The sequence below is a fragment of the Calliopsis andreniformis genome, chromosome 12 (genome assembly GCF_051401765.1).
Source record: "Calliopsis andreniformis isolate RMS-2024a chromosome 12, iyCalAndr_principal, whole genome shotgun sequence".
Lineage (NCBI taxonomy): Eukaryota > Metazoa > Arthropoda > Insecta > Hymenoptera > Andrenidae > Calliopsis > Calliopsis andreniformis.
In genome coordinates this window covers 6259996-6284379 of record NC_135073.1, presented here as the reverse complement: position 1 = coordinate 6284379, position 24384 = coordinate 6259996, and the positions used below count along the sequence as shown (strand labels likewise).

At 30.0% G+C, this 24384-nt stretch overlaps 2 protein-coding genes across 2 annotated transcripts; one reads left to right on the top strand and one right to left on the bottom strand.

Moving 5' to 3' along the window:
• Positions 1 to 49: 49 nt before the first annotated feature.
• Positions 50 to 2725, top strand: LOC143185789 (insulin-like growth factor-binding protein-related protein 1). Its single transcript, XM_076389042.1, has 4 exons — positions 50 to 216; positions 846 to 1044; positions 1847 to 2150; positions 2456 to 2725. The coding sequence occupies exons 1-4, from the start codon at positions 50 to 52 to the stop codon at positions 2623 to 2625; spliced, it is 840 nt and encodes a 279-aa protein (XP_076245157.1). The 3' UTR covers positions 2626 to 2725.
• A 935-nt stretch (positions 2726 to 3660) lies between these two features.
• Prom (prominin) lies at positions 3661 to 13582 on the bottom strand. Its single transcript, XM_076389818.1, has 17 exons — positions 13573 to 13582; positions 12111 to 12494; positions 11437 to 11492; positions 11145 to 11320; positions 10427 to 10614; positions 9593 to 9688; positions 9251 to 9453; positions 8926 to 9061; positions 8041 to 8211; positions 7447 to 7543; positions 6889 to 7083; positions 6167 to 6389; positions 5563 to 5862; positions 5186 to 5344; positions 4961 to 5094; positions 4313 to 4363; positions 3661 to 3855 (listed from the first exon to the last, which is right to left on the bottom strand). The coding sequence occupies exons 1-17, from the start codon at positions 13580 to 13582 to the stop codon at positions 3822 to 3824; spliced, it is 2613 nt and encodes an 870-aa protein (XP_076245933.1). The 3' UTR covers positions 3661 to 3821.
• Positions 13583 to 24384: the final 10802 nt, after the last annotated feature.

Sequence of the window (24384 nt, the reverse complement as noted above, 5' to 3'; positions counted from 1 at the left end):
TAGCAGACTCTAACAACGGTAACAGTTTCATCTACCCTCAGTCAGCGAGATGGTGCGTCGAAGGACACTTTCTTCATTATCGTTATCATTGAAGCTGTTAGTGTATTTCGGTATACTACTTTGGCATGATGTCTCTGCATATGTTGGAAGTAGCGAGAGCAAAGGTTCTACGAAAAAGGAACAAATAGATGGGTGTATCGAGTGTGGTAATTACAGGTAATATTAAAAATTGTAAAGATGAGAGAGAATTTTTGAAAATATTATAGCTATATTCAAATTCTTATCAGAAAAATTATAATGTAATTGTATTTTGATTAACTTTGGTTTAGTTTGTGTCTGATAAATATTAACATGTTTTATCTACACATTTATTTTGTAAAAATTGTAACTTATATTGCAAATAGTTTATTGTTCAATTTGTTCACTTTATTGAATTATACATAAACCATAATTTTTAAATTACTCCTTTAACTGATTTCGAAACTTCTATGTAATACCTATATAGCATAAACGACGTAAATATTTTGTTAAAATTATCTTAAGTAAGTTCCATTTTTCTGATATACAAATGTTTTAAAAATATTTATTTAGAATTAGTAAAATATATCTCTTTAAATAATTTCAAAACATTTTAGATTATATCATATGCTTATACTTACCCTATAAGAAAAAAAATTCTATGTTGTCGCTTTAATGATCATTTTTGAAACTCTAATTTGGTATAAAATATTTCGAATTTAATTTTGAGTGAAACAAATTTGATTTCTGTTTATTGTATAGCATAGTACCTACGTTCAATAATTCTGGTTGTTTCAATAATAACTGAACCTTCATTTAAAAAGTAGATGTCCAGAAGATCCTGGAAAATGTTTATTGGGTTCAGTTCCCGATCCTTGCGAGTGTTGCAAAAAAGGTTTATGCGCTCGATTGGACGGCGAACCATGCTGGAATTCTAGCATTTCCGAAATATCTGTGAAAAGCCGCAATCATGGATTCTGTGCAAGAAACTATTTATGTAAATTACGATCTGATCTTGAGGAGCAGGTATATTGAAAAGAAATTAGTGTTGCATATCTTATCACCTATTACATTTCCATTTAGTATTACATAGTTCAAGTAATAGTTATGTCAACGATAAGACTTTATCGAAATGAAAATTTGAATGCAATAGTAATAGCTGAAGAAAAAGTTTTCGTTTGAATCTTCATACATATTCATTCGTTTATTATCTCATACATATTGAAATTGCATTAGAATTTGGGTTAATTATGCAGAGTACTCTGCAACAGGTAGAAGAAAATTTAAGGGCTTACGCTACAGGATAAAATAAATATCAAGATTTTTATCCAACGTGAAAGATGAAACAACTTTCACAATTTTTATTTTAATCTTTCAAGGATTAGTTATATAAAAACCGACATTATTATTTTATTGTGTTTCTTCTTCAAAATCATTTAATTTACAAATTAGAATTTTTAACAATTTTTCTTGTGACGTTCAAATTTTAGAACAAATTTCAAATTTAAACAAATTTTAGATAAATTTAATTGTCATATAGTTTAAAGATCAAGGGAGTAGTTATTTAGCTAAGTAGCTATAGGAGTTGTGATGGAATGATGAACGTTATATTCGTGAAACATCTACGCATGTTATATTCTAAAAATATAACATTTCATTCCATAATTCTTTTTCCAAAATTTTTAAACAAGTCTTATAAAATACTAATCATAAATAAATTTGAATCTATATAATTAAAATGATTTTTCATACACGTTTACATTGTCGTTTACCCAAATTGAACATTTTAATAAATATATCTTAATATCAGATCTTTATTTGTACACAGGATGAGCCACAAAGTGTTTGCGTTTGTATGGAACAAAGCCCAGCGTGTGGCAGCAATAACAAAACGTATACAACCCCCTGTGCATTACACGAACAATCAATGAGATTGAAAAGCCCATCCTCCTTGAAATTACAGCATCTTGGACCCTGTGAGAGTCGTCCGTGGATTGTATCCCCTTTAGAAAATATTTTGACAACTTCTGGTCAACGCATAGCGTTAAATTGTGAAGTAAAGGGCTTTCCAATTCCTGATATTTTTTGGGAATTTCAGTCGGCGGATGGGAAACAAGTTTTAAAATTACCAGGTTTGCATTCGCGTCATTCCATATCAATTATTTAGAAATTTTATTGACACATCTTCCTTTCTGTAAAAAACAAAGTTAAGTCTACGTATCTCTAATTTAAATAAAATTATACTGACTTCGAAACTGTAGAAGCTTTTAATAATTACTAAACTAGTATTATCTTCTTCCTAAATATTTAATATAAAGTTACCTTATTTATTTTATCTTTACTCCATTTATCGATTATCTACTTTTTTGTTGAATGAAGAAAATAATTATTACGGTTACTTTGCTGATAAAAATAATAATGTGTGGTTTATTTGTAGCTAAAGAACATGAAGCAACAATTCACATAAATATGGATGCGGAAGCACTTACACGAAGTTCTTGGTTACAATTACCACGACTTGGTCAGAAACATGTTGGAAAGTACTATTGTATTGCTAATAACACCTTAGGTGAAGCCAGTACTACCTCTCATGTCACCATAGTGTAACACTTTGCTTATTTTATATTATTCAAGAAAATATTGTGTTTATTTGTACTACACCAAAACAATAGAATTGTTTTTAAAAATATAAAAGAGAAGAATTCTACGTTTAGTCAAATTTTTGTTTATAATTAGTCCCTTTCATAAAATGTACACTGTGGTTCGTTCCTGTTGAGAATTATGCAATTTCTATTTTTATTTATCTATTTCATTTTTATTTATCTATTTACATGAACATGTTCCAATAATAATTACATACAGAGAAACACCTTTTTTATTTTGATGTTTTTGAATACTTCTAATTTTTTAGCTCTAAATGTCATCAATAGATCAACACGTATTAATTTTTTGCTATAGATTGCTATGATTTAACATTGTTTATCAGCTTATAGAAAGGTAACGAGTATATTTTAAAAACAAGTTTGTACACAGAAGTTGAAAAAGTTGATAAATGTTTGGGTATTGTATTTTTGGAAACCATAGAAGTTTTCCTATGTTAATTGTTGCAAGAGTACGCATCAAGATTATATAACTAATTCTGAGAATTACTTGCAATGCTTTAGATCGAAATATTTAAGCCTGTTAACATGCGAGTTAATTTGAAGAAGCGACAACTTTTCAAACTTTTGGTCACCGTAAGTGAATTATTGTTAAATGCGTGTCCAAAAGCAATAGGATAATTCCCAGATAAAGCTTCGTGGTTCGAGATCGCTCACCAAACATTATGCGAGGTGAAACGAGAGCATTCTACCAAATTTACTCAATTACATTGTTTTGACTTCCAATAAACGTTTCAGGGACATCAAAACATACATCAAAGCTTTTAACATTGATATAATTAGTATTGTCATATAGAAATTCATTTCATATAATTGAAATTGATTTGAAAACCAATGTTAAATTGGTGCAAAATTCAATACAGCCTTATGTATAAAACGGATGCTAAAATTTTTATGAACATTGAATATATAACAGTACACAAATTCGATGTATTTTAAACTTTGACTTCTTATCATTATTATCCGAAATAGTGGTTCTTTCGTATATTATACCGCAAACAGAATTGTTTCAGCAATAGTTTACTTTTCTATGAATGAATTACGTTGGCAGTGAACTGTAATTCTTGTTATGTTCCAATAGCAAAGCTATGCAATGTATGGAACCCTGATATCTATACCTAGGTTACAATATCTTTATTTTTGTTACCATCCGTCCTGAGGAGGAGGTGGCGGAGGTCTGCAAATAAATCATTTTTATTGTAAATATTCTATCTATTAAAGTTTTTTTATTTACCAAAATATAAATCTATAATCAATTCCAGAGTTCATTGGACTATTAACTTTTAGTATATCAGGTAAGATTACTTTAAATTTTGAAATTCTCCCCCTTTTTAAAATTCCTAAAATGTTTAAATCTTTCAAATTTCCAAAGAATCAATTTATAAATTTTCCAAGTCTTTTTACATACGTTTTTCAATTTTGAATTTTAATTCTTGAAAATCTGTATTTAGACTCCGATTGACTAAACCTTGATATGAGTTAATGAATAGTAAAGAATTTAAGTAATAATTTGATATGGATGTTACTAAATAGCAATAGTTAGCCAGAAAAAAATATGTAACATTAGGCAAAACTGAGGACGTAATATTAAAAAAATTATTTACAGTTTGACAATTTGTTTAATATTTACTTACTCGGGTGTTTGCCAAGTTTCGTCTTCGGAAACAGCAGTTTGCGGGCTTTCTCTAAGAATGATATAAATACAATTATAAGAATTTGAATTGCATAGATTTATAATACGTGTCTATTAAAAATTTTAACAAGATCATAAATGTAAATAATCAGCGATGTGATTATTTTATCTTACAAATAAAAAATGTGGCAGAAATAAGTTCAATACTATCTACATTTGAAGGTTTGTAGGTCAAAACAGTTCACAAGCTAATACGCGGAGTGAAGAATGAGTGTTTAAGTAGAAGAACTCAAGCATTGAACGACACATAATCATATTACACATACAAATCAAAAGCACACTAGTTAAATAATCAAAATGTAGAGGATGTTCGACAACAGGTGTCGAAAATTCTAAAGCTACATGCTAAAGTGAAATGAAAATAAAAATACATGAAACCATGTTTCAGGCTTCATTTTCGAGTTATTAGTTGTTAAGAAAATATCTAAAATACGTCTCTGATATGGGACTAACTCTACTAACTTCGCTATGCCTGGTCTGACGTTTGACTTATTCTTGATTTTTGTCCTATTTTAACAATACAGAACCACCTTTCCTTACACCTATTGTCAAGTACTCTGTATAGATTATAAAAACTTTTGAAACTTACGATCGTATGGGTTGAACTGTAGAATCGTCTGGAAAAGGTGTTGCCTTTCTATATACCAGCGACAGAATGTGGGCCATTGGAGTACTTGCTATCATAAGTAGTAGACATAAAAGTGTAGCAAACCAGTACCCACTCTAATAAAAAGAATATATCGTAAAAAGTTATACATTTGGAAAATAAGATCTATTCATAGCTATTTTAGTGCAATTTACACGTAGAACGTACCAAATTACCTAAGAAGTGGCTACACAGTAAATATCTAACTCCCTCCAAAACATCCCAAAGCGGTCGACATTTGGCTACTCCACTTCCCATTTCGGCTAACACATGAGATCTCCATTGATCCAAATAATTATCTAGTCTTTCCACATAAATCTTCGTTTTCTGTAAAGCGTAATGTCATTCAGATTGCATTCTTTTAATTTGCAAAGTGTTCAGTAAACTTCTTTAATTAAATGTAGATAATATACAGGTTTTAAAAACTTTTAATACTGTTTTTATAAATCAATTGAACATCATACGTTCGAAAATTATGATTCAAGTAATTGTAAACAGTTATTTCAAAATTTTATTAAAAAAATAAAGGTAAAATTAACATATACCAGCTGAGCAATTTTGTCCCCTTGATTATCAATGTAGTACTGGATAGTCTTGAGATGGGAAATAGATTGATTAACTTGTCGTTGAAGTGGTTGCATTTGCAAGTCCAAGCCAGCAAGTTTATAGATCAAATCATCCTTTAGTTTCATTAATGGTTTTAGCCTTCGTGAAGTTAAGTCTTGCATAGTTATCGAAATAGTTTCCAAGCTTCTGGCTGTCAACCTATCTTCCATTTGTCGAGATACCCTATTCACTTGATCTGAAAGTGCCTCCATGTCCTTTTTCAAAATTGGTCCCTGAATCTGATAGAAAAATAATGAAATATTTCTTGAAGTTATAAATTCCAAAAACTAAAATTGCTATATTTATATTAGTATCAATGATAAACATCTATTACATCTTATTTCGTAAATTTTCGAACTATAAATATTTTTCATTGTTGTTTCGTATTACTTCTAGATTAGACTACAGATAAAATAAGTTAATTAGGAAAAGTGTATTTATGTAGTACTTGCTGCTTAATTGCTGCATAAAATTACTTGAAAATATGGCAAGAAGAAGAATCGACGAAATCATTAAAATAATTTAAATATAAAAGTACAATACCATAATCCTATGTTCTGTTAAATTCAGTCCATAAGCATATAATAGATTTTGGAGTTGTTGCTGTAAGCTTGGCGTGAATATTTTTAAATTTTTCACTTCAATTTTAAGCTTTAGAACAAGTTTTGCAAACTCTGACCAAGCCCAATATGCGGTAAGTTGTTCTATTTTCTGCATATTTCCTAATCCATAAACAGGATAGGCTGGTTCGTTTTCTCGACATTTCCTGTAATTTTTTAGTTTCAATTAATGTTTTAGTTAAATTAATTGTAATTACTACATACTATTAACAGCCTCGCCATTCCTTTGACATGTATTTAGCGCATCTTTAAAAATTTTATTTTTCAATGTTAAATGGTTCATCTGCATAAATGTACAATTTTTTATCAACCACACGAAAACAAAGCGAATTAGATCAGTAATAGAAATAATTCTACTGCATATAGATAAATGCTAATATAGATAAATAAATTATAAAAAATTATAAAAGTTCAAAATTCTAGCATTAAGGATCCGAAACTAGATACAACATTAGTAATAACTGTTGTTCACAGCTTATATAAAACGCTGAGCACAAGATTTATGCCTCAAGAGATTGATTTTATTTACAAATTTGATGAATGCATATGTAAATTCGTTCTTTGCCCAAGCTTATCCGCTACTAGTGGATGGAAGTGTATCATAAAAGCTATGAATAGGAAAAAGGTACTCAGAGATATACCCACTTGAGGATATCTTTTAAAGGTACAGTTAGTCTTCTCCCCAAGAATGTTTGAGTTTCCAAAACAATTTCCATAACATGATAATTCGGATCATGAAGTGGACGGCAGACCAACATTTCGGTATGACTCGATAGTACCAAAGTCATGATGAAGATTGACCAAAGTGCGATCGAAATAAAGCAAGTTATGAAGACAGTGCTGAAAAGTGATATATACAATTAATTTTTTAACTACATGATAATGTTGTGTAAATGCCACTTGTATTTATATTACAAAATATTCTAAGGCTTTCGAAATAAGAATTGATCTACATTAACAATCTTTTCATCTGATTTATAAACAGACACACATATGAGTTATGAAAAAGTGAAGTTATTTTATAGAAGTAAGAAGAAATGATTATCTACTGACCGTATTAAATAATAGGCTGCGTTCTTTCTAAAAGATTGAAAGCTTAAAACGTATATGACGTTACACGTATTTGAAACACTGCTATTTAATACACAACTGTGCATCGAAAACAATATATGAAAAAAATTCACTTAATGTTAGCGCACGTACCATAAAAGAATAGGTCGCACTTTATCTTCGCTACGACAACGACAACACAGTGCACAAAGTAATAGCAACCAAATTGGCAAAATGCATAGGACACCACCTGTATAGTATAAATAATCGCCTTAAATACCCTTTTTGCTTATTCTTACATTTCTTCTATTACAACAGCTACAAGCCATGACTTTATTGTAAACTGCTAATACAAGATGACTCTTGCGCTTTAATGACAATTGTTCACTATAATCTTTATACGACATAAATATTAAGACATTTTATCAAAAATTAGCTATAATAAAGCAAACCAGCCTTTTAGTTACGATATGGAACAACATAGTATTAAAGATGTGAAGAAAAAAGATGGAGATAATGCTGTTTGCTCGATTATTCTCCAGATTAAACTGTACCTAAATATGTTAGAACTATAAATTAAAATTAAAAAATTGAAATACTCTATTGATGATTAATTTTTTTTATTTTTAGCGGATTATTGTTAAATTTTTGTTAGAGTTTGAATCGAGATCTTACTGTACTTTCATCTTTAACATAATTACTTAGATACATATCAAATATATCGTGAATTCAAAATTCGTTACGTACCAATCCCTACAAGCCATCTAATGTGTTCAAAAATAACAATGTATGGTGTTGCATAATCCATCATTCGTCTCGCCACTTCCAGTTTTTTGACGAGCTCAGTGTTGCTTACTTCCATGTTTCGAGCTTCGTCAAAAATTCTGGCACGCATTCTGTTAACTTCACGACGAATTTCTGTAAAAGTATTATTTTTCTCCTTTTTGTATTGGAATCTTTTTACGTTAGACATCAACTAAAAATGTACACTCTATTTCTAGTATTAATTACTAATTAATGTATAGATACGACGACCTCTTAGCCTTTCAGTTTCATACTTAATATGTATATTATGCGTAAATTTCAAACAAAGTTTTTATTATCAATATGTATTATTAATTACAGAGCGTTTCGTTATATATGTAGATATTTAACTAATAATTAATTACACTAACTTTACGTTACATTAGCAATTAATGTCAATGGTTTTACGTTAAATATCCTTCGTAATGAATAATATACACTCGATTGTAAATTCATCAGAAACTCATTAACTGAAATTGATACTACCATTGCTTTCACATTTATTTGTTAAACAGACATTAATGTTGTGATAGAAATATGACATTAAATAATACTAATTAAATACCTACAATTGAAGCAAATAAATGTACCTATAATTAAACCCAAAGAAAGATAGCAATTTTTGGTACGATAGAGTATGAAATGTACAGGTTCAAAAATTGATGAAAAAAAAGATAGAAATGAATGGTTTAGTATGTAACATGCAAAGAAGCGAAATTAAAAATAATTTTTTTTATAATAAATGATATCTACTCTATTGTAAGGAGAGATAAAAACTTCTAATTTGTATTTCATTGCTTAATCGAAGCTTTACTTATTTCTACTTACGGTTTCGTATATCTAAAGTGTATCTAGTGACGTGTTGCGGAATGTAGAGATATTCTCCTCGAGCTTGACGAACTGTTTCTGTTAAATTTTCTCGTTTAGAGACTCGTAATCTTAATAAACGATCATCTTTAACAATCTGAAAAACCGAAATATTCAAACCTTGTGTTTAAAACATGGTTGCAATATAATAAAAAAGAGTAGGTTAAATAAAATACAATGTGTTCCAAAATAAATATGTAGTACAGTTCTAAAGATAGTTCTACGTGTAAACCTTTCGATTTTATGGTAACCAATAGATTGTCTAGGTATAAATATGTATAGATACCTCTTCCATCCCTAAAGTTAATCGCAGTCCAGACGAGTCAATAATGTTACAAAGGGAACGATCTGGACCTGTACATGCTTTCAAAGCACTTTCTAGATTCCTACGTAAGTCTTCGATTTCTATGTTTAACGATCTTCCCAGGCTACGCGCTTTTTCACCATCAAGTAACAAAGACTCGACTTTTGCAGATAATACTTGACTGGCTGAAATTTAATTCTGTTCTGTTAAAAAGTGTAATTGCAAGGATTGGGTTAAATTTTGCTCCAATTTATAAATATTTGAATGAATCGCGGACTAAAATCTAATATTTTTATAAACATTTAAAATTTCCAATTCACTTACTGTTTGCAAGGTCTGTAAGCGTGTCTAGTGCAACGTCTAGGCCTGTTTCAGTAGACAATTCTATTTGCACAGGTTTACCTAATAAATCTTCTATATCTATAAGAAAATAAAAATTATATATATTTTTATATCTAATATTTATATATGAATATATTATTTATTTAAATATATATGATTTAATTTGGTGAAGGTGATAATACTCTAAAAATAAGTTATGTTAACTGACACCATTAAATAGTGTTCTTTTAGAACAACTGTACATTGTTCTTATTTTGAAAACTAAGTGGGAACATTTTACACAATGAATTCAAAATTTGTAATTTTGCGACTGTTAACATAAAATACAATGGTAAATCCGAAGCTCTCTCATACTTCTTGCCTCCAGAATGCAAACAATGAAGTGGATTACCACCTTCACCCCCTACTGTTATTACGACCTTGCTATGTATCTTCTACTCTGTATAAATAATATAAGAGCTATAAATTATTCCAACCATAATCAAAACTTTGCAGTAGTGGTATTTATGTTACAAGAATTTCAAAATAGATATATTGGTTTTTTAATAATTTTAGTAACAAATTTATTACATTTTGTGCTCATCAATAATTACTTTATGACTTTATCACTTGATCAACTTTTTTTAGTTTTCGTATATTAAATATCATTACTAAAAATAAAAATAAAAGTATTCTTAAACTTTTTGTGTCTAACAAAATTCATGATATGTTCGATAAATCATTGTTATAAAATAATAAAATTCAAGTAACTACCTAAATGTAAAAAATTAAATTACAGTTTCGTTTCCATGGCAATCCAAATAAAATTGCGCTTACTGTCAAGATCCACAAGAATTGCCTCGCTGGCAACATCCAAACTCCTGGAAAGACATTTTCGAAACTGTGACGTTGTGACACTATGATAATCATGTAAATCTTGTAGCGCAGCTTCTATTGTTACAGGAAATTTCTCTACACTTGCAGATACTATTTCATTGCAAATTGTCATTGTAATCATACCGATTCTGAAAATAGATTACAGAAAGTTGTACTTATGATACAGATGATTTCTATTAAAAAGTGTATAGACATACCATATCCATAATAGATTACAAGAACATAGTTCAAAAATTCGAAATTACTTTCTTACAATTAAAGAAGTAAGGACTTCTTTGTTGAATAAAGTGTAATTACTAAACAGTTGCATTTGTTTCGTCAATTGCATTGAAATATAGAACATTGTAATCATCACAATCAGTATTAATATCGATCAAAAGAAACTTTGTTATACATTATGATATTAATAAAAATTGGCACATGATGCGAAATATTTAACAAACGTGCGTTATATCTCTTTTTATTTCGTAAGACTATCTATTAAATTGAAACTTTTCATTGTGTATAACAGTTATGTAGGTAATATGTATTACTTAATAGTTCAGTGCTATCTTTCAAAGCAAATGTATATTTTTCTAAAATGATTAATATAGACAATACATCTCGATCATGTTCATAACTCCTAAATTTGGCGGTAAATCTACATTTAAATTCATACCCAAAAATAAAGACGAAAACAATGAGGAGGAATGTTAGAGTACGAGGATGTCGTGTGGGTTTATAGTCCTCTCTGATTGGGCGGCATGCAAGCCAAAGTTCTGTGCCAGGTATTACACAACATAAAATGCAACACAATCCAATCACTGCTAACAATACAGCTTCTAAATGTAGAGACTGTAACATTTGTAGAAGATGTACTTAAAAATAAATGATTTTCACTATAAATATATATGCTTATATATTATTTTAGCTTTATTTTTTATTTTATAACTTATATATAAATTACTCACTTCTGATATTAATTTTGACGTATTCATACGATTTGTCATTACATCAATCACCAAATCTAAAAAATTATAATTTGTATGAATAATTCCATCAGATTATAATATTTTCTGAGACATATCATTTAGAATGTTATACTAACTTTAGTAAATAAATTTAATTGTGTTTATTCGGAAATGTCCAGTCTAGATAAATACTTCGATAAAAAATTTACTCAATTTGAATACTAAAATTGCATTAAATTGCACTCAGAGCATACTTTCTCAATTTATTATTAAAATTTATTCTTCAAATAACAAATATTTGTAAAGATATAATTTGAATTACTTGTTTCAATTTGACAGATATTTGTCTCTTTTGTGATCATAGTCACGAATTGGATTTAAAATTCGTTATATCTGATACTATGATAAAATTAATCTATTTATTGTAAATAGAAAGTATGATAAATATGATAGCAACTAAACTACTTTGAACTAGAATCAGCTAGACGTACTGAACCGACAGAATATGAATTAAAAAATAAAAATTGCTGGAATAAATTAATAAACTTTATAACTCTATATTATTGATCTGAGTTGATTAAGTATGAAAATTTTAATTTCGAATCAAACTTATGCATCTCAATTACAAATTATACAGATTAAATAAAAGTCCATAAATGAGAAATATACATTACCAGCAGACACATCATATGGTTGAATGCCAGACAAAAAGCTCCGCAAAAAGTCAAAAACAAATATTCCTTTGTCTAAATGCAAGCTAGCCACCTTGTATTGTGTATTCGAGCTAACATTTGGAAACTGAAGCTTTGGAAAATGTTGAGCCCAGTCCGTAGACTCCACGTATGTTTTTAGATGCGAAATATTCGTATCGTTCCTCATATCACCGATCAAAACGTCTGCTATTATTTCAGTTTCATCGCGTTGCATTTCATTCGGCGTATGAAAAAGGGTAAAGCTTTCAGTGGTCAGATAATTATGACTATTAGTAGATGCATTCTCTCGAGGGATATAATCGGAAAGGCCTACAGTTTCCGACACAACGAAGAACATAACGATTCCTAAAAAGATTAACTTAATAATAATCACCTAAAAAGATTAACTTAATAATAATCACCTAAAAGGATTAACTTAATAATAATCACTACTTAGATTAACTAAAAATGATATTGGCTTTTAACTTTAAACATTCACTAATTTTGTAATGTAATTTAAGAAAATATATGATTCTGTAACAATCGTCTTCTTAATATAACACCATAAACAGTGTTATAATGACCATGCTATTAAAAAATCTAGGAATCATGACTGTTCAAATAAAATAATATATTATTACGTAGAATTATATTATAGTTAGTCGTACAACTTTAAACAAATAAGTAGAATACCATGTGCTAAATACATAATTCAATTTCTATTCAATCGCAGAGAAACTTTATGATTTTAACGTCACTTTCGTTGGAAAATAAAATGTTCTCTCTACAAAAACTTATTTTAATCTTTCAACAAGACTGTTGCCTTTCAAATTATGCTGCTAATCGTGTCTGACTTAAAACTAGACTGCACTACTTATTATGTGGGAATATACATATTTATGTAGGTACCAGGAACATCATCTGAAATCTAGGTCACGAGAAAAATACATAATTTGATATGGTACTTTACTTTAAAAAATATAGGAAAATATTTTTATAAGAATAGTATTTGCGAAGGAGTCATAAAGTAAAAGAAGACCATTAAATAAAATTGTAATTATTGATTAAAAATATCACAATAAAAAACTTACTGCATTACACGATTCATCTAAATAAAATTCACGATTTAAAACAATCAAAAATTGTTTGTTATACAGTGCGCTAACGTAAATCACATGCAGAGGATTAAGAAGCACTTAACTAAGCATTTAATTTAATAAGTTCTTAAAAATTACAAAACATAAGATAATTACAAATTACACAATTATTTGAGATTTTCACTTAGCTCCTTCGAGCAGTGCAATAAATTAAATAGAAAGTAATAAAATTATGTTCCTCAACTGATCGTGAGAAATGTGTCACACTGTTATCCTATACACTGTCACGCAAGCTATAAATATTTTTATTAGAAATAGGGGGAAGTCGGTACAGATACGACTCTTACCTCGTATCATCCTGATTTCTTTAACACAACGCTGTTCTCTTTTTAAATTTCTTTCCACAAAGTGAACAATATAAGGCGACCGTAATGGAGTGACCCTGTTGAATCGCGGTTACATGTGAACTGACACTCAAAGGGTTCGTAGAGGCTTCTTCGAAACCATATATGTACGAATGTTGTTGAACCCAAGTAGACCAGACATATAGAAAAATAGACTTGTTGTAAATCACGTAATAGCTCTTCATATTTATGTAAAATACTGAACTTCTTAATGATGATGTAAAATGAGAATGTTAACCACTATCAAACTCAATTATTGTGTTAGCACATTCTTTCATAACAAAAACTTTCCGATAAAATGTATAAAGTAGATCAGATTCTATCATATAATTTTTTACAAGTTGTTATAAGTGTATTTACGTCGAGGTTGCACATTATTCAAGTAAGCTTTCATTCTAATAAAATTATATATTCTTTACAAATTCACTTTACTCTTAATTTTTATTTGAACGTTACTTTATTTGAACAGGCCTACCCAAATTAGAGACTGTGATGATCTGCTTCGGCCCTACCTACTTACACTTAACATTTACACCAGAAGGTATGCTACCTGCCTACCTAACGCTATATGTTTAAAAAATGGTAAGAACATTCACACTAATACACCACACTCTACAGTTCTCACCTATCACCCTCGGGTGTGAAAGCCTACACTAGAAAGATCGTCAACCGACGATTCCATCACCCGCGCTTGGCACACTACAAACACACTCTGAGGTACGTACCATTTTCCTGAAATCGACTGACAAGGGCTAGAGACCATTGCGTGTATTCATAAAGTACAGGAAAAGTAATGCTGATTTATAATATAACAATTTTAATGGATTTATAATATAATTATTCGAATCAATTATTGTTATAATTAAAGATTTAGTGCTCATATTTCATATGATTTACTAAGTAATCATGGATAGCAAAAGAATATGCACATGTGAACAAGACAAATATGATGAAAAATCGACGCAATTCTACAACCTAATCACACACACAAACACAAAGTGGAAGATACATCGTGCACGATACACTAACATAATGCCAGTCGCTAAGAAATATTAATTATAAAACCTTACGAACTAGGTCATCGTACCCCATCGCGTCCGCGCACCCAAGTAACACCTGAGCACGTGAATGAGTTGGAAGCAATGAGTACGGGATTAGTACCTGCAAATCCTGAGCTATAAAATGTAATTAATATCAATAATCGAACGATATATTATCGTTTTTGATAATTTGCGATCGATTATTAATATCTTGCATATTCCATTGAATCGATTTGACTTCTACTTGAATATACTAGAAATTCTTTTTAATACAAAAACTGTTTATTCAAAAATCACGTATAACATACACATGTAATATATCAGAAATATATTAATATTCAGTTTGTATGTACACTTAAAGAATAGTGTTGAACTGCTATATTTCTTTTAAGTTTAAAGATAGCCTATCAACGTATTGCTTTGATACCCCCGACGCGATTTCAATGCGCAGTGGTTACGTATTCAAATTTCGCGCGATGTGATTCGCTTCGTGCAGTTTCGAGGATAAGTTGAGCGTGTGCATTTTGCGTTGTGTCAAACATGTTTAACCCTATTTTTGGCAGTTTCTGACTCTTTTTAGAAGTAAGCGATTTTAATTTCACTATGTCATTACATATTTAACAAAAAATCTATTGTAATTTTGATAAGTGTACCAATTAACATTTGTTTAAAAAATTATTCATGTACTTTAATATTCAAATAGTCACAATTTTTATTGTTGAATACAGTTTTCCATACTAGTGTATAATTAATATACATGTAATTTGATATGCAATTAAGTGACAAAGTACAAATTAAACGAATTTTCACATGTTCCTTTATACAGTCGGCTTTAATGGTGCTTCCATCTGAGATTTTGTCACGTATAAGTTCTATCCTGCGCATTCTCGAAGTTGCGCGCGCAGCTCACTTCGAAAGGATTTACGCTGGAGTGCAGAGCTCATTGCTAAGGTAAGTTTTCTAATATTTTTCTTCGTATTATTGGAAGATTTGTTAGCTTTTTCTGTGCTTCGGATTCGTATAAGATATTATTGTATTTGTACACAAGAAAATGTTATGTACATTGTAATAAACCTTCGTAATGCATGAATTATTCGAGTAAGTCTTTTAGACAAGAGAGATCGAATTCCTACATTATTAAAGTTAGAAAAGTAATAAATACGTCAGAAACGAAATATATAACTAGTTTTTAGACTTTTATATGACTTTATTGCTTTTATTTTTATGTAGATTCATTGAAAACTGTCGTGTTATAAACATTCGAGATGTAGTGGTTAGTGGCCTCTGGAATTTCAAAACAATGAAAACAGCGATCGCCAGTATTCCCTATACAAGGACCACTTGACGAACTGCATCGTACGGACGGAAGGTCGTCATTTATTTGATGGACATCGAGAGGTAAGCCGTTCAACAACTTTATGAGTTTTAGTGTAATCATATCATACATACTGATATATATTTATTTCTAATTATTAAGAGTATTTATGTGCTTTATATAAATATTATACAAAGATCTGAAGCGGCATGGGTGACTGGTTGTATTTTTGACATTGTTTTGTGAACATTGTGATCACGAGTACGATTTTATACTCGTGAATAGCAACATATGTGTCTGTATATTTATTGGTTTAGGCTGAGGTTTTCTTGTACGTCGCGTTTTGAAATGAAATAAGTACTCTGTTTAATTAAAACTATAATGTATAAATTATAAATATACTGTGCAATAGTATGTACAAATTATTAGACGAAGAAAGAATTAGAGAAGAAAGTGTGCTCCATTTTATGTACAAGAAAGCATTTCGTGACAGACAGATTTTGTTGTCAAATAATAAGAATGAACAATATGTTCTTTCGTGTTTTGTAGAAATTTTACTCTAACAACGAAATCATCTGAAGTTGACTTACAATAATTTTGAAATTCTTAAAGTTTTTGATTGCATTAAAGTATTGTCTTTTTCCTTTAGAATTTGATTTTTGAGTCAAACGTTTTTTTGTATTAAAAAGAATGTTTAATCTATTCAAGTAGAAATTAAATCGATTCAATGGAATATGCAAGATATTAATAATCAATCGAAATTTATCAAAGGTGATAATGTATCGTTTGATTCTTAATATTAATCACATTTTGTAGCTCAGGATTTGCAGGTACTAATCCCGTACCCATTGCTCCCAACTCGTTTACGTGCCCAGGTGTTACTTGGGTGCGCGGATGCGATGGGGCACAATGGCCTAGTTCGTAAGGTTTTATAAGTAATATTTCTTAACGACTGGTATTGTGTTATTGTATCGTGCACGACGTATCTTCGACTTTGTGTTTCTGTGTGTGATTAGGTTGTAGAATTGCGTCGATTTTTCATCATATTTGTCTTGTTCACATGTGCATATTCTTTTGTTATCCATGATTACTTAGTAAATCTTATGAAATATGTACACTAAATCTTTAATTATAACAATAATTGATTCGAATAATTATATTATAAATCCATTAAAATTGTTATATTATAAATCAGCATTACTTTTCCTATACTTTATGAATACACGCAATGGTCTCTAGCCCTTGTCAGTCGATTTCAGGAAAGTGGTACGTACCTTAGAGTGTATTTGTAATGTGCCAAGCGCGGGTGATGGAATTGTCGGTTGACGATCCCCCTAGTGTAGGCTTTTACACCCGAGGGAGCTAGGTGGGAACTGTGGAGTGTAGTGTGTTAGTGTGAATGTTCTTACCATTTTTTAAACATATAGCGTCAGGTAGGTAGGTAGCATACTTTCTGGTGTAAATGTTAGGTGTAAGTAGGTAGGGCCAAAGCAGATTATCACAGTCTCTAATTTGGGTAAGCCTGTTTCGTGTGATGATCTGTCTCTAGGATTAAAAAATCCATTTGGATAATCGAGGTAGAACCAGCGCGATAGGAACATACCATCACCTTAGTTTCTTTGTGGATCTACAAATTCAGGGACTTTGCACTAGGGCTGCTGAACCATAGTCGGAAGGATAGGTTTGAATGCTGTGCATGAGATTCTAGACGTGAACAAGAACAGAAATTTCGTGGGTGTCCTGGACTTTCATGCAATTGCTGGTCCTGCTTTCGTACTGTTCCTGAGTTTGAGAACTTTGGTTTGTTCTCAATGTTTCAGAGAGTCTGTAGCATCTAGACCTAAGTTTCAGCTGGGCGGACCGACCGAAGAAAGAAGAGGCTATGCCGAAGTGTCCCTGCGAGAATGGGAAACTACTAATGGTTCGCCATACTTGGATGGGTATTCATTCTTGTTACTATTTTGTTAGTATGCTTTTCTTAGCTTTGTAGCAATAGTAGTAGGTACTAGTAGTAATTTGATTTAGCTAACCATGTGCCAAAACAGTCATCACCCCTGTAATGTTAGGCAAATCGTAGTTTATATTAAAATTGCGAAAGAACGATTACGATTTGGATTAATATTTACATATAAATTAAGAATGTAATGTTTATAAAAGTTGTATGAAAGTAAAGATTACTAAATAATCATATTTTCTGATGAAGGTATTATACATTTAAGTTACATCATTTGAACCTAGTTTAAATTAGAGTTGTTTGAATGTTTCAATAGCCTGTTTTCCCTTAGTGTTTCTCTGTTGCTCGTGATTTTTTAAATAGATATTATAATATTAATTTAATCTATTTAGAACTTCACTTTCAACCAATTTTTCAACCTATTAATTTGTTTCTTCGAGTCATAGTTGCAATGTGAATTTATCACGTTTTTAAGTAACGTTGCGACTGAATGAAACTACAAATTTTATTTTTCAACTCTCTGTGTGGCTACTTTTTTAATGCTTGCTGCAAGGTTTCCTGTTTAGTGCCTTATGGGGTTACCTTCTATGGAACTTTGTCTTTTCCATATTTACTGACTTAATACAGTGATCAGTAATGTGTTCTATAGATAGAATTGAAAACTATGTTTATTTGGTCATTTATAAAGAATACTTTTAAAAACAAATGTGTCGTTTTTAACTTTACATGTGTTAAAAAAATGTCCTATTGTTTAAGTGATCTTACAACTGAATTTTATTATTTTCAAGAAATGCAAATTTTTATTCTGGAGTATTTCATTAATTTTTTATTTTTCCTAATCATAATTGATTTGTAACAACAATTGAGTTAATTGTCACACATATTCTTAATTCTCTATATTATTGCGTTACCGATTGTTAATACGGTAAATGGATTAAATTGTAAAATTGTTTTCCACTGTATTTTAAATAAAAGGAAAAATATTTCTTATGAATATTAATTTTGTGTATTGAATATTGAAGCAGCATATTTATATATATTAGTATTTTTCGTTCAGGAATTGACTGCTTTTTTTTTTATTACGTACTAATGACGGAAATATGTTTCTGTTACAGAATTTCTCTGGTAAAATCCAGGTTTATCAATAAAAAGCGGCCGAGAGGTAAATGCACAGGAAACATAAAATGAAAGTATATTGGCTTGAAACTGAAATAGAATATCCATTTGAAGGAAATGACTAGAAGAATTAATGAAAAGAAATGTAAGAGTAAGTACTTTGTATGTTATGAATTTATTAAAATTAAATACAAAATTTAATTACGTATAAACAAAGTAGAACTTAACATAAACCGAATATATTTAATACCAACAATTTAGTAATAAACATATAATTTTTTATTAGTATTTATAATAAGTGATACTAACATTGCAAAAAGAAGGAAGTAAAACTGATAAATGTAATTCACTAAAAGTAAGTACGGAAAAATCAAAAGTAAAAGAAAGCAATAGAATTTAATAAATCATATTTCGTGGTAGTATTCCTTTGAACTGCTTTTTCAAGCCTAAGAATTTAAGAACTAGGCTGCACAACGCGGGACACAGTATATATGTATATACTAAAACCGACATTTATGCAGAACGATAAGAAAACGAGCGTGTCTCAAAGAAAATGTATTTTCTAACAGTATTCATGTCAGTATGATAAAAGGCAAACACATTCCCTTTTATCGAAATACTGGGAGGGAAAATAAGGGAATATATGATGTTAACATAAATCATATATATTTTAGACGTTCTACACGTGTCGGAAACAATAATATTACTAAATGCACGCGTGAATAACTATTGGACAGACATTCGATATGAATTGCTGGTGATATATTTTCTAAAGAGATAGGATATAAATATGGTCCATTCATATTTTATACGTCTGCCTTTCTTTTTTGTATTTTTATTGCTCACTCAAAAATATCGGCGACGATACCAAACTTACGTAGAAAATAATTTAAATCATAAAAAAGTATTTTCTTGAATTTTTTCATAAACAGTATTACATATTACATGTACAATCAGGTTTGACGAAGGTTTTCAGTCTAACTGAAAAGAAAGTGATTCTGTGTTTCAAACTGTTGGAATGATAGAATATATTTCTTCCAAACGAAGCTCCACTTTCGGCACGAACGGCTTTGAGGATCAGTCGAGTACGCATGTACTTGACTGTACTCGGCGTACCAGATTTCGCTATAGGTCACTCTATACATGCATACTGATTCTCTTTGCCCAAGATATAATGTTATGCACATTTACTATGAATAATAATCATTAATTGATACATGAGATAAGTTCTTAAGATTAGTTTTTAAAAATTCTATTTTTTTATTATATTATACCAAACTGTGTTTTGTCGGTGTACTCGCGGTAGATTATCTTCAATGCAGAGTGTTTGATGACAGGTATGAGAAATTTTAAGGGGTGATTTTAGATGCTAAAATAAGATAAAAATGAAGATAGGCGAACGTGCCTATCAGGTTTCGTTTCCAAGTTACTAATTACGCCTAAAATACGCGTAAAACGTGTCTGACTCGGAACTTATTCTTCTGACTTCACTGTGTCTGGCTTAACTAATACAGTAGAATAAATCCCAAGTCAGATATTTCAGGCGAATTTTAGACATTTTTACACTTACAACTCTGAACGAGCTTGTGAACAAAATTTAAGAATTCAAAATTAAGCAGAAACTTGTTTTACAGCCTGCATAATATTTTGCATATCATGTATATGTACTTTTACATATGATCTTTATTCTGTGCTTTTTCGAACATTTAAATTTCTCATAAATGTATTCGTGGACTAGTTATATTTTTATTAACATACTTGTATTAAAAAAAGGATTTAATATACATATACCTATATGACGTTATATTTGAAAAAGTTTGCACAGATATACAGACGATAACTGTAATGGTGAAGGTATCATGGTGTTATATCGCACACAAAAGAAATCATAACAATAGCCTACAGCACACACGGTCGCCAAGTTTCAGTCACGTGCACGCGTACTCAACTGATTTTCAAAGCCATTTTTCTCGTAAACGGTACTGCATTTACAAAAAAGTGTATGCTACCATTTCGGTTTATAATGAGGCGTAGAATCACCCCTTTGTTAGTTGTGTCACGAATTCAGGTCGGCTCTGTACATTATGCGCTGCACAACGTACGCAACACCTGCCATATTGCAGATTCGGTATTGCGTATTATACGTAGAATAATATGTAATATACATAGTATATGAATGATTGTATTTTATGTATTTTATAGGTATATTGTTATTGTGCTTCTGCAATGAACTGCAAACAATGTGGTTAACGGTTTCAAGGATATTGGTGATGTGCCTTCAGTATGCCTTTGAAGTCTTCTCAGTCAAGTGTGAGTTTACTCTCGGCTTCTTTTATTGGTAAGTCTTAAGATCTGAATTTTCAATCATCTTTTCCATCTGTTCTAATTATCTAATGGAAATCGTTTCAAGAGAATGATAATATTCACTTTTCTTGATAAGAACTTAACTATCAAGATAAGAACTATCACTAAGAATAGTGATAAGTTTTTTTATTTAGATATAAAATTAACTATAATATTGTTTTACTTTTCAAAGGTGGGTAAAAGTTTATTTGCATAAACTTTTATTCATCTGAGATGAAATAATATTTCAATAAATCAAAATTTCAAGTAATTTAAGACAATGAATAATTTTTATTAAAATCAATTTAGTTATTTTATTCGATAAGTATGTATTCGAAATAACTCGAGCTATTTCTAATTTTAGTTCTTTTTTTGTATGTTAAATTCGAAGTAAAATATTCACAGGTATTTAATTTGCAACAATTCTACACTGTTATAAACTTTATTTTTATCCTTACTGTCACTAAAAGTCTGGTTTTACAAAAATCACTTTAAACTGACCTAATAATAATTTTTCCAATACCATAAAACCTACTGAAGGATATGAAATTTGATAAATCGAAAATCAAAAATCCATTTCTTCATGTTCGATCATCCTATAGGTAATAATTTATTTTATGTCATTTGTAAGAAGATAACTGCAAAATAGCATATTTTTTCCTATCCATTTCAATATTCCTATCAATTCTCTGATATCTCAGAAGTGACTTTTTCAATTCCAAATGCAAACTACGCATTTATATCTGATTTACTGAATAAACAGCTTCTTCTCGAATTATTTATATTTGTGACTGTAGAACAAACTCCTCCATCAAAGGATGACGTAGCTCAAATACTTAAAAGCATTTAGCTACTGTTGCTACAAAAGGAAATTTATCTTCATTTAATTTCCGTCGTTTTAGAGGGTCAGCATAGTGCTCGACCATCGTAAGTCGAATGTTTGCTAGTAATAATATTTAATAAATACTCATTTGTAGATATAATTCATATACTTTGTACTGTACTATCGGTTCTTTTTGAATATTTTCCGGCAAGACTGTGATGCAGTTCTTTTCGTGAGATTCTAGCATAGTTCCTCCACATCGTCTTTATTATTCCAATAACTTTCCATTTGTGAAGATGCAATGCTGAATTCTTCAATTCCTGTTGAAATGTCATAAAATATTTTACAAAAATTGTGTGGAACCTGAAACAAGGAAGGTTGACCTTTTCGGCCTTTTAAAACAAATTTGTTTAAATGGAAAAATATAATACTCAAGCGATGCCACTATAACGCCAGCTTTATATTTGGGTATTAAACACCAAGCGTTAAAACATTCGCAAAGTATTCATTAAATTTTTAAATACTTTTAAAATATGTGAAAATTAGTTAACTTGTAATTAAAATTAATGTTGTAATTAAAACCAAATAAAATAAGTGTGCCATTTGAAACAGCGAACTGTGAGTAACTTATCTTATTTCGAAACTAGAGAAAAAGTGTAAAAATAAAATAGTATTTTAGTTGTTCGAGTTTAGTTTTTAAAGTAGTGTTAAATATTAGTATTAGAAAGGTATTAGAAATAGTAAAATCTTGTTTTCAAATATTTTATTTATTTTCAGTTCGTTTATAAGTAAGGTAGCTTTAGTTTATTGACCTGAAAAATAAAATAGAATGTTTAAAGTTGGTATTTTAAGCATGTGTTTTCAATACCTATTGTTTAGTAGTGAAAACTATTCCGATATCTATTGTTTACGTAAAAAAAGTAGAATGTGAATATTGTAACTACATTATTTTTACATATAAATTGAATAATTTCTCGCAATTCTAATTACTTTCTTTCGCCTCTTATGATAAATAAGTTACCAAATAAAAAATTCATTAGACTCTATAAACTCGTTATTTTGTTTATCTTTACAAATTCTTGTGTTATATTTACCCATATTCTGCTTTCATCAACATTTCGTACTTAAAATATCACAAATACATTTTTTAATTATTATAACTTAATATTAAAAACATCTTTGAGTAAGGAGTTCTCATGTACAACATAAGAAAGCATAAGATTTCACAAAAGTAGTTTATTTATTATTTAAATACAGTCATAGCATTTTCGCACCATAGTTTAATGATACAGTACTTTAAACTCATCTATTTTGAACATGTGTTTCATTTTAAATTTCAGACTATTGAGATTAAAGCATTTTGTCGAAATTTCATTTTATATTAAAAAGCAATTTCTTTAGACACTAGATAACATTTTTAAAATATTGCTTTTAAAACGTCTCTTTGACATTTTACCCAGCAGTGCTAACGGATTTTAAATAAAAACGCTGAAAGGTTATTTCATTGCAATATCAATCCTTTTTTTCACTGTACGTTAACTATCTATCGATCTTCAAAATATCACCTTAAAATATTCTATTTTATGCTCCAAATTACCAAAACAAAACTATATTATTACCCGAAATTTCATTTCCTATTTAAAAGAATACTCACTTAAATTCTGCCTATCCTTGCCAGCAAACTTTAAATACAAAAACACTTAAGAATCGCCCACTGCAGCTTTATCCTCTTAAAGTATCCAAATAATTCCACCCCCATTGAAGCTATCATTTGAAACACACACAACTGCCACGCACTTTTTCTTAGACAATGTCCAGTTTTGAATTTCTTAAGTTACTCGACAATAGTTCTCTCGCCCGGGAATAAATGTGTCGTATGTGTGTTATCGTGCTATCTTCGATGTTTTACGATGTGAATCATGCGGTTTCGATCGGCAAAAGCCGAGGACGAGGACACAGAGAGAGAGAAGTCGAGGAGGACCGCGTGGGAGGATGGGTTTTGGCACAGGGAGCATGTCGGTGCAGTAGGGGAGGATGAGTGTTCTCTCCCTAGTGTTCGACTGTCGGGAGCAGCCAGAAGGGTAGTCAGTGCGTCGTCAGCCTCCGCGTTGCCGTGGCGATCTTTCACGTCTTGCCTCTTTATCGTTTTGTCCTTGTAGTTCGT